This window comes from Pseudophryne corroboree, chromosome 6 (assembly GCF_028390025.1).
Source record: "Pseudophryne corroboree isolate aPseCor3 chromosome 6, aPseCor3.hap2, whole genome shotgun sequence".
Taxonomy (NCBI): Eukaryota; Metazoa; Chordata; class Amphibia; order Anura; family Myobatrachidae; genus Pseudophryne; species Pseudophryne corroboree.
In genome coordinates this window covers 827,185,411-827,197,372 of record NC_086449.1, presented here as the reverse complement: position 1 = coordinate 827,197,372, position 11,962 = coordinate 827,185,411, and the positions used below count along the sequence as shown (strand labels likewise).

At 48.1% G+C, this 11,962-nt stretch overlaps 1 protein-coding gene across 1 annotated transcript; it reads right to left on the bottom strand.

Annotated features, from left to right (window-relative positions):
- Positions 1 to 7,952: 7,952 nt before the first annotated feature.
- LOC134935811 (E3 ubiquitin/ISG15 ligase TRIM25-like) lies at positions 7,953 to 9,950 on the bottom strand. The gene has a single exon (XM_063930633.1). It carries the CDS (start codon positions 9,948 to 9,950, stop codon positions 8,391 to 8,393), a length of 1,560 nt encoding a protein of 519 aa, XP_063786703.1. The 3' UTR covers positions 7,953 to 8,390.
- Between the last annotated feature and the right edge of the window lie 2,012 nt (positions 9,951 to 11,962).

The following is an 11,962-nucleotide window of genomic DNA, read 5'->3' as shown; positions in this document are numbered from 1 at the left end:
CTCCGCCATGTTTTCAGACTTCATGGGTTGCCCACTGATATTGTTTCTGATCGGGGTCCACAATTCATTGCACAATTCTGGAAGTCTTTTTGTGCTTCATTAAAGATGAAATTGTCATTAACATCCGGTTACCACCCCCAATCCAACGGGCAAACCGAGCGCATTAACCAATCATTGAAACAGTATTTGCGTTTGTACTCAGCCAAACTCCAGAATGATTGGTCCGAGTTTCTTCCATTGGCGGAGTTTGCTTACAATAATTCTTGTCATTCCTCCACTAATGTGTCTCCATTCTTTTCAGTTTTTGGTTTTCACTCCAGAGCTAATTCTTTTTTTCAACATTCCTCAGTTTCCTCGCTAACCTTAACCTCCCATCTCAGAGCCATTTGGAAAAAAGTGCACCTTGCTCTCAGAAAAGCGGCCTTTCGAGAGAAAAAAATTTCTGACAGGCTCCGACGTCCTTGCACTTTTAAGGTGGGAGATAGGGTATGGTTGTCGACTCGTAACATTAGACTTCGACAATCCTCAGCTAGATTGGGACCCAAATTTATTGGACCATTTCTTATTATAAAAAAAGTCAACCCAGTTGCTTTCCGGTTACGTTTACCAAGAGCTCTCCGGATTGGAAATACGTTTCATTGCTCCCTGTTGAAACCATACGTTTCTTCCAGTAGATTTCCTCAGAAGATCTCTCAGGGAAGATCTCCAGTGGATGTACAGGGACAACAGGAGTTCCTGGTGGAGAAGGTTCTCGATTCCAAATTGTCCCGGGGCCGGCTTTATTTTCTGGTGCACTGGAGAGGCTATGGTCCAGAGGAAAGGTCTTGGGTCCTGGATAAGGATCTTCATGCCCCGAGGCTCAAGAGGGCATTTTTTCGGGAATTTCCTCGGAAGCCTGGCTTTAGGGGTTCCTTGACCCCTCCTCAAGGGGGGGTACTGTTAGGCGCCGGGGTCCGCTTGTCGGTGCGGCCCAGCGCCTAGCAATCAGGGACGCCGTACGCGTACAGCCGCCAGCTCCCTGGCAACGCTAGACGCCGGGCGCACTGAGCCGCACGGACCCTAGCAACGGGGACGCCACTGGCGGACCGCGTTCCCCGCTGCTGGGTCCATTTAAAATGATTATGCACCTGTTTCCTGGCCGTGCAGCAAGGCAGCTGCACGGCATTCATGTAATCAGCCCTGTCAGCAGCTGATTGGAGGGCTCCTGTTTATATGCTCTCTCAGGGCTTCTCACAGACGCCGGTAATAGCTTCCTGCATGCTGTCTCTGTTTGCTGAGAGTCTGTTTCCAGTCTTGCTGTACCCGGTCATTCCAGTCTGCAGTAGTCCTGAACTCGGAAGTTGTCATCTAATTCCTGGAGTCCTGACTGATCACCGTTTTACATCCAGTGGTGTTCGTGAGTCGCGGCGTTGCCGTGTGTAGCGGCTTGGCCGCTTTATCATTTATTATTTGTGTTTTGGAGCATTTTGCGGAGGGTTCCGCTCCCACAGATCCACTCTGGTATCCAGCGGTGCTGGGTAGGAGTATTGGACAAGTGGATTTTGGTTGTCCTTTTCCCTGGCGGTTTTTCCGCACATACTTCAGGTTTTGTTAGTTAGTTTGTTGCCCCTGGCCTGTTGTTAGTCAGAGGTCCTCTTGTTATCATCCTGCCTCGGATTTCCCTTTGTCTCTCACTAAGACCGGGGGGCACCGGAGTTGGGCAGACATAATCCGCCCTTCAAACGTGGCTGCCAGGGGCTCAAGAAACCATAGTCTCGCAAGGGATTTCCGATAGCACGGGTGAGACAATAGAGTTAGGGCGCCAGGGGCAACTAGTCTTTCCTGCTCCCGTTATCAGCATTCCATTCCAGTGCTCTGGTCCTTGTCATAAGATCTCCTCTGGTCAGGAGCGCTGGAATCATAACAGTTGTAGTGCAGCAGGTCAGTGTGTAGTGCAGTAGGTCAGTGTGTAGTGCAGCAGGTCAGTTCTAATGCGGCAGGTCAGTGTGTAGTGCAGCAGGTCAGTGTGTAGTGTAGTGTAGTGTAGTAGGTCAGTGTGTAGTTAGGGAGGTATGTTGTAGTGTGGAAGGACAGTGTGTAGTGCAGCAGGTCAGTGTGTAGTTCAGCAGGTCAGTGGTAGTGTAGCAGGTTCGTTGTAGTGCAGCAGGTCCGTTGTAGTGCAGCAGGTCAGTGTTTAGTGCAGTGTGTAGTGCGACAAATCTATGGTAAAGAATCAGGTTCTTTGTAGTGCATCAGCTCAGTAGCAGTTCAGCAGGTCACTGTGTAGTACGGCAGGTCCGTAGTAGTGCAGCAGGTCAGTGTGCAGTGCAGCAGGTCAGTGGTAGTACAGCAGGTCACTGTGTTAGCAGATCTCTGGCAGTACGACAAGTCAATACGTATGTCAGTGTGTAGTGAATCAGATCAGTTTTACTGCACCAGGGCAGTGTGTAGTGTGGCAGCTCTATGGTAATACGTCAGATCCATAGTAGTGCAGTAGGTCATTGTGTAGTGTGGCAGGTCACTGTGTAGTGCAGCAGGTCATTTAGTAGTGTGGCAGGTCACTGTGTAGTGCAGCAAGTCAGCGGTAGTATGGTAGGTCACTGTGTTATGCGGCAGATCCCTAACTGTATGGCAGGCCAGTGTGTATGTCAGTGTGCAGTGAGGTAAGGTTCGTGTGTAGTACAGCAGATCATTGGTTGTGCAGAAGTCAGCGGTAGTGCGTCAGATAAGTGGAACTGCAGTGAATTAGGTCCATTGTAGTGCAGCAGGTCAGCGGTCCTATGGCAAGTTAAATGTGTAGTGCAGCTGGTCAGTGGTAGTGCAACAGGTTCATAAGATATGCTGGAGACTACATCAGTGGTTGAACTAGACAGGAAGATGTGCTAGACAATTATCATCTTTTATTTATATGGCGCCATAAAGGTTCCACAGTGCCAAACACATTACATAAACAAATGAGCAAAACAAGAAAACAGTAACTTACAGTACAAGACAATGCAAGACAAGTACAGGGTATATAAACATAGCTGCATCAGGGGACATGACACTGAACTCAGCATCAGGGTTGCAGAAACTGGGGGTTAGGTACCATTGTAGGGCGTATGGAGTAGAAGATAGTCTTCGTAAGAAAAGGAATAGCACATAAGGGAGAGAGCCCTGCTCATGAGAGCTTACTGTCATGATTGGGTTTGTCTGTGGAGCTGGACTGGGGTACTCACATGGATTGGGATCTAGGGTGAGTGGCTGAAAGCTGGGAGGTCTACTGTAACTCCTGCTCATGGGTATAGAACAAGAATACATGGTGTTTGGGACGCATTTGTGTGTTTTAATATGGGGAGCAAGATGTGGCTGCTGGTGACAGCAGGCACTGGTGGAGCAATCAGAGTCTTGATGGAACCAATGGATAGATACTGAGCACACGGGTGCAGGCAGATAAAATGCGATAGCTGAAGTCACTGGAATGCTGCAGTAACTGGACTACAACTGGAATACTGTAGTCTCTGGAATGGAGCCGGTGTGGATGCAGAATAGATGAAGATGCTGGCTGGAATGTGGGAATTGACTGAGACCTGGTACAAAGGCATAGAATATAACGCGCCAGTGGTCTTCACCAGGGACCCATGCAAGGGAGTTTGGGATTAGCTGTGCCCGACAGGCAGGTCGCGGCCCTCCGAGTACTGATACCAGAATACCATGGGTGGAAGGAGATAGCAGAAACCAGAATGGTACTGGATGCTGGATCACCAAGATAAAACCAAAATAACAGGAGCACGTAGGGGAACTTATGGTACTGGTTATCAGACTGGAACCGATGGTACAACTGAAAGAGAACCAGGAGTGTAGTATGACTGCACTTGGAGTCACTATGAAACACAAGAATCTGTAGGAGCTCCTGGAATTATCACACACCTAGACTGTGGACAACATTGCACTGGCACCTTGTATCTCAAGGAAGTCCCTTAATAATCCTGGAAGATCAGGGATAGGCTGTGGGCATAATGTGACTGCAGACTGGTCTCCTATTGGAGTTTGGCCAATCACCTGATTGGACCAACATGGTGGTGACCAGCAATTGGAGATGGAGGGAAAACTCATGAGGTACACCTGGACTGTTAGAGTGCCTTGAGGACCAAGTTTGGGGACCTCTGCTGTACAGCGATGAGACCTACAGTCTTGGCATGATATTTAAATAGAGATGCAGGCAGATGTGCTCACTGATTAATAACTACCCCCCACTGCCCACCCAATACAGACCTAGCAATAAAATGGCTTAAGTATTAAACAGGCAGAGCATACCGACATGCCATAAATCTAGGACATGATGTAAATAGATATGCTAGACACTACATCAGAGGATCCAACAGACTAGAGATATGGTGGACACTACATCAGAGGACCCAACACACTAGAGATATGGTGGACACTACATCAGAGGACACAACAGCCTAGAGATATGGTGGACACTACATCAGAGGACCCAACACACTAGAGATATGCTGGACACTACATCAGAGGATCCAACAGACTAGAGATATGCTGGACACTACATCAGAGGATCCAACAGACTAGAGATATGCTGGACACTACATCAGAGGATCCAGCAGACTAGAGATATGCTGGACACTACATCAGAGGACCCAACAGACTAGAGATATGCTGGACACTACATCAGAGGATCCAACAGACTAGAGATGTGCTGGACACTACATCAAGGGAACCACCAGACTGTGAGATGTGCTGTACACTATATAAGGGGGCCTGCCAGATTTGGAGATATTCTGGACACTACATCAGGGGACCCACCAGACTGGGAGATGTGCTGGACACTACATCAGGGGGTCTGCCATACTGAGAGATGTGCTGGACACTACATCAGGAGACCTGCCAGACTGGGAGATATGCTAGACACTACATCAGGGGACCCATCAGACTGGGAGATATGCTGGACACTACATCGAGGGACCCACCAGACTGGGATATGTGCTGGACACCACATCGGGGGACCCACCAGACTGGGAGATGTGCTGGACACTACATCAGGGGACCCAACAGACTAGAGATGTGCTGGACACTATACCAGTGGGGCCATCAGACTGGGAGATATGCTAGACACTACATCGAGGGACCCACCAGACTGGGAGATGTGCTGGACACTACATCGGGGGACCCACCAGACTGGGAGATGTGCTGGACACTACATCGGGGGACCCACCAGACTGGGAGATGTGCTGGACACTACATCGGGGGACCCGCCAGACTGGGAGATGTGCTGGACACTACATTGGGGTACCCACCAGACTGGGAGATGTGCTGGACACTACATCGGGGGACCCACCAGACTGGGAGATGTGCTGGACACTACATCGGGGTACCCACCAGACTGGGAGATGTGATGGACACTACATCAGTGGGCCTGCCAAACTGGAAAATATGCTGGACCCCAATTAAGTAATGTTTAGCATTATTGTGTAACTATGAGGTCTATTTACAAAGACTTGGATGGAGATAAAGTGGATGGAGATAAAGTACCAACCAACCAGCTCCTACCAAAATAAATCAGCCTGTGACATGACAGTTAGGAGCTGATTGGCTAGTATTTTATCTCCGTCCACTTTATTTCCATTCAAGGCTTAGTAAATAGAACCCTTAATATAGTATAATAGTTGTCACAGCTGTGGGGAGAATACTGTAGCACAGTGAGAAGGGTGAGATAACTACCTTTCTCCTCCATTATTATCAGATGAAGGTGAGAGAGGAGGACACTCAGATAGAGAACATTGGTCTCTATGGAGAGATGTCGCGGTCAGATGCCGTTTTTCTCGCTCCTGTTTGCAGCGTGTTGTGTATCACGTACATGAATACAATCTGCCTCAGATATGGTGCTGTATAACTGTGTCAGCGTGTTACAGTGTGTGGAAGGATTATATATTTGCACTTTGCTTTGTTAACCTGCTGATTTCTGTAGGGTGATGCAGTTGATTGCGTGGGCGTGTCCTCAGAGAGCGCTCACCCCAAAGACAATAAGATGGCAGATTTATTACATGTCAGCTACGTGATAGATGAGATGTACAAGAAATAATGAAAGTTTGACAGGAGGTTATATTTAGAAAAGAGACCAAACAGTTTTTTATTTATCACTAGAGAGGTGCGTCTCCTTATGTATACACAGCTAGATAAATAATGTGCGCACCACTGCTGGTAATTGTCAGCCCATGGAGGGGTGTGGCCCTAGTCTCCCTCTTGTGTGGCAGCATAACCAGGCAGCCGGACAGTATGCAGTGTAGGCAGAGACATAGGAGTATCAGGTTTCATGAGCTACTGATGGGAGTTTCCTGACCAGAGGAGAGATAGGATGGGGGCGAGAGCTGTAACTGGCCCAGGGATTCCAGCTTCTCCTCCTCCCCATCTGTATAACCTGTTATCTAATGAGAGCATTCGGGTCCAGACAGAGAGAAACACAGAGATTCCTCCTGAGTCCTGTCCCAGTGTGTAAGTAATACAGAGGCTGCTGCTATTGCATTCTTGCAAGATAAAATATAGCTTTTATTTTTCTATTTGTATTTTTAGGTTGTTAAGTTGTATTTGTTCCACTACAGGAAAACTTGATAAAATAGTTAATTCTCAATTAGGTGGAGCTATAAACAGTACCCAGGCATTACCAAACTATTAGTTTAAATCTTATATACACCATTGGTTTAAATTTAACATACAGAATCTATACATCCCAACATGACCCACTCCAGGAGGGACAAAATGCTCTCTACCTGGGCTTCACTCTTAATTTATGATTGCAATCACCTGTGTTGAAATACATTTCTTATTAATTAAATAGTTCAACGCAGGTGATGCCAATCATATATTAAGAGGGAAGTCCAGGTAGAGAGCATTTTGTACCTAATGGAATGGGCCATGGGGGTCATTCCGAGTTAATCGTAGCTGTGCTAAATTTAGCTCAGCTACGATCATCTTCCCTGCCATGCGGGGGGACGCCCAGCACAGGGCTAGTCTGGCCCGCATATCAGTGCCGCTCACCCCCCCTCCGCAGAAGTGCAAAGGCATCGCACAGCGGCGATGCCTTTGCAATTCAAGAGTAGCTCCCGACCAGCGCAGCTTCAGCGTGCTGGCCGGGAGCTACTCATCGCTCCCTGGCCCGCAGCGGCTACATGTGACGTCACACAGCCGCTGCGGCCTGCCCCCCATTCGGTCCGGCCATGCCTGCGTTGGCTGGACCGCGCCCACGAAACAACGGGCAAACGCCGCCGTTCCGCCCCCTCCTGCCCACGTCTGCCTCTGCCTGTCAATCAGGCAGAGGCGATCGCAGCCCTGCTACGGCCTTTAGCCATCTGGCAGGCGCCGGTGCACTACGGAGCCGGTGCATGTGCAGTAGGGACCCGTTCACTCGGCTGCGAGAAAAAGCAGCGAGCGAACGGGTCAGAATGACCCCCCATGTTGGGAGGTATGCACAATCTAATACACATCCCCCTCCCCTCTCCTGTTCCCCCATTAATCCCCTTGTCACCATAATATGCAGTACCTGCTCGTTGTCAGGGTTCTGCTTGTTGTCAGGGGATTCTCTCCCCCCTGCCGCCACAGCTGTTACCGCCGCAACACTGTTCTGCTGCTTCTAGTAAAAAAAGACTGAAAATGTCCCTCCCAAAATGGCCGCCGCCTCATAGGACACAGTTATTGAAGATACTAGTGCTTGCTCTAGTATCTTTAATTACTGTCTACTCTGAGGCGGTGGCCATCTTGAGAGGGACATTCTCAATGGAACCTGCCATGGGGACGGGGATGGACAGCGGCAGCGGGAGGGAGAGAGGCGGCGGTGGCATGAGCGGCCCAGGGACTCCCCTCTCTATTAGAGAGGCCTGGCCCGGGACAGCTGTGCCCGCAGCACCCCCCTGATGGCGGGCCTGAAAATAATATTAGTAATATTTAAGAGAAAATAATATTTATTATATTTATGGATGCTGCAAATGATATATATTATTAACACAGCAAAGCAATAAGGCATGCTTGGAGTTGTGGCACAACCCATCTTTTATTATTATAATTTCAAGTAGGAGGAGCTACACAGAGACATCATCAAAGCCAATAGGAGCAAGTGACTGCAGTAATAGGTTTAACAGGGGCTGACAGACAGATATTGCAGCCAATCACAGCTGTCAGTGAGCCAGAGGTGGAAAAATCCCAGAGAGGTATAATTATATATTTTTAATGACAGTTTCTAACACACCATTAAGGGAGCACATCCAGGCACTCTGGTGTTGTGGTTATATATGGGGAGGAGCTCTGCTGTACCCCCACCCACCGCCTCAATCTGTGGCTGAATGTTACACCAATCAAATACCTCTCTCTGTGATGTCACCAGTCTCTGGGCAGATTTAGTATGGTGATTTCTCCCAGCTCTCTCAACCAGATATCATTATACAACCTCTCTGTACCCATAATGCAGCATGGAGGGGCTCAGTGAGGGCGGCAGTGTAGGTGTGTAAGTGTCTGATTGGGTCAGATAGAGCATAAAATGACAGCTGTCCTGCCTCATAATCCAGATATACCCTCACTCTGTCACACGGACAATAGTCTATTAAACAGATCTCTTTCTTGCCATGTATCACTGAGTACTGATTATTATCCCTACACAGACACCAGGACTTGTTATTTCCTCCAATGTATGACTTACATCCTTTCCTGCCTATACTGAGATAACACATCCCCACCCTCCAGCTTTGTGATTTACTAACATCCACCTCCCAGTAATGTCGCCCCGAGGAGAATGTCCTGGTGCTTATTACCTGAGGACACTGAAATCTCTCTGGTGTTACTGGGTGATTCTGGTTTATATCTGACCTGGATGCAGTTTTCCTGTCACCTGATATCTGTATCTTATTACCAGCTGTGGTTACATCCAGTAATATGTCTGTAGCATCCTGCATATAGATTCCCATATTTATACATGTTATTACATTAGATAATCCTCTGCGTGTTGTCTCTGAGATGATACCCACATCCAGATCTTCTCCACCATGGACCTGGTTGCTATGTCTGTCTGTGTCCTCAGTATTATACAAGTACCCTGTGTCTGCTTCCTGTAAGACAGTCACTGGATCAGACATGTTACACAGCTCCTCAATGTGACGCATCTTCCTGGACAGCTTTTCCTTCTTTATTTCCAGCTGCCGGATCAGATCAGAGACTGAGAGTGAAACGCGCTGTTCCTGTCTGGAGATCTCACTCAGGACTCTCTTCTCCAGGTCATCCAGCTGTCTCCTGAGGTCTCTAAACAGGGCAGCGACTGTCTCTGTTACATCAGCTGCTTTTCCCTGACCTTCTCTCCTGCGCTCCTTCAGACTCTGGACACTTTTCTCAGTTTCCGCTCTCTTTGTGGTCAGTTTCTGAAGAACATCTCTCAGCTTCTCCTTCTTCTTCTCAGAGGCCTCATCCAGCATATCCACCAGGTGTCCCTGGTGTTCTCCGGCCAAACTGCAAGATACACAGATACAGACATCGTCTTCAGTGCAGTAATACTCCAGGACCTTCTTATGTGCAGAGCATTTCCTGTTCCCCAGTGAAGTAGTGGGATCAGATAAGACGTGCTCTGGTGACTTGCTGTGTACTCTCAGGTGATTATCACACAGAGAAGCCTCACAATGCAGACAGGATGTAGCAGCGGGTACAGTTGAGTGAATACAGTAAGTGCAGAAGATCCCAGTCTCCTCTTGATCTGGCCGAGTAGACCAGAAACTCCCCACTATGTTACACAGAGGAATGTTCCGTATCAGTGCAGGACGCTCCTGACACTCTGCTCTGCAGTCAGGACAGGTATAAACTCCAGACCCTTCCTGTGTATCCAGCACTCGATCAATACAGACCCGGCAGAAGTTGTGGCCACATCTCAGGATTACAGGATCTGTAAAAATGCTCAGACAGATGGAACAGTTCAGCTCCTGTCTCACATCAGCAGACGCCATAGCTGGCAGCAGGAGAGATAAACGGAAGTGAACTCTGACACTCTCTCATATTTCAGTGAGGTCACATTCTGCACACAGGGCGAGGCTGAGCTGTCACCATACCTCGCAACATGACCCTCTCCAGGAGGGAGAAAATGCTCTTCTCCTGGACTTCCCTTTTAATTTATGATTGCCATCACCTGTGCTGAAACGCCTTTCTTATCCATTAACCTGTTCAACACAGGTGCAGACAATCATACATTAAGTGAAAGGTCCAGAAGCAGAGCATTGTGTCCCTCCTTGAGAGGGTCATGTTGGGAGGTATGGGTCACTTAGATTATATCCACAGGCTCAGTTACACTAAAGCCCCGGGGGAGATGTGTGCTAAGCAATCTAGCACACACCGCTCAGCACACATCTCCCCCCCTTTTCAACGCTCATTGTGATGTGTGCTGAGCGAGGTGGGGGGACGGGGGGATGCTCACTTCACACAATTGTGCATGCAATTGTGCATGCAGGCACAATCGACAACCGGCAATAGCGATTCGCGGGGCCGCGCATCACTATTGCTATGGGCATACACACGGAGAGATCTGTGCTTAATTTCTAAGTAATCTGGTCAGATTGCTTAAAAATGAAGGGGGTAATTCAGACCTGATCGCTAGGCTGCATTTTTCGTACAGCAGGCGGTCAGGTCTAAAATGCGCATGCGTATGCACCGTAATGTGCAAGCGCATCGCACGGGTACAAAGCGGATCGGCGCTCAGCGATGGGTTTGTGCGACGGATCCGTTCGCACAGGCGATCGCAAGGAGATTGTCAGGAAGAGGGCGTTTGTGGGTGGCAACTGACCGTTTTCAGGGAGTGTTTGGGAAAACGCAGGCGTGTCCATGAGTTAGCAGGGAGGGATCCTGATGTCAGCTCCGGTCCTGAACAGGCTGATGTGATCGCAGCGGCTGAGTAAGTCCTGGGCTGCGCAGAGACTGCACAAAATCTGTTTGTACAGCTCGGCTACGCATACGATCGTACACATGCACAGCTAAAATACACTCCCCTCATAGGCGGCGACTATCTGATCGCAGCAGAGCATAAAGCACCTGCTAGCAATCAAATCTGAATTAGCCCCAGAGCATGGATCTCACCGTGTGTACCTCCCTTAACCCTTAGTATACCAATGGGGGTCTTCTGAGGACGCCAGAATGTTATTTTTTGTGATCCTGCCGTATCTATAACAACTATTTTAATCCTAATTTTTCTATGTATCCCGCATCGGATTAAGATAATACTGTGTAATTAGGCTTAGAAAATGTTTGGGGTTTTTTAAACGTAAATAATAAAAAACACAATTGGGGTCCCCCGGGACCCCGCTTGGTATACTACGTTACAAATGCAGAACGTTTTATATGTGAGAAATACAGGAAAACAACCACCAGTGTGACATGCGCTAAGGACTGTAGCGATGGCAACAGATGAATAGTGATGTATTGTTACCGTAGTAAAATGATATAACCTTTTTACAAGAATATACAGTATCCAATTGGATGTAAACATTTATACACTGTAATGAACGTATCCCTTCAGAAACCCCAAAAACATAATTTTTGTAATTTACCGCATCAAACACTTGAGAAACAACCGTGGGGTCCTCTGAAGCCCCCAGCTTGGTAAAGTACGTTGACGATGTAGGCTTGGTATATTAAAGGTACAATATGATTTTTTGGGAAAACTGTAAAGATCTTTAAATAATCTGAAAATGTATTTGCAGGGAGCATATAAAAAATAAGAATTTACTTACCGATAATTCTATTTCTCGGAGTCCGTAGTGGATGCTGGGGTTCCTGAAAGGACCATGGGGAATAGCGGCTCCGCAGGAGACAGGGCACAAAAGTAAAGCTTTCCGATCAGGTGGTGTGCACTGGCTCCTCCCCCTATGACCCTCCTCCAGACTCCAGTTAGATACTGTGCCCGGACGAGCGTACACAATAAGGGAGGAATTTTGAATCCCGGGTAAGACTCATACCAGCCACACCAATC

Coding starts and splice junctions, on each gene's coding strand:
- LOC134935811 (XM_063930633.1), bottom strand. CDS start 9,950: ATGGCGTCTGCTGATGTGAGACAGGAGCTGAACTGTTCCATCTGTCTG.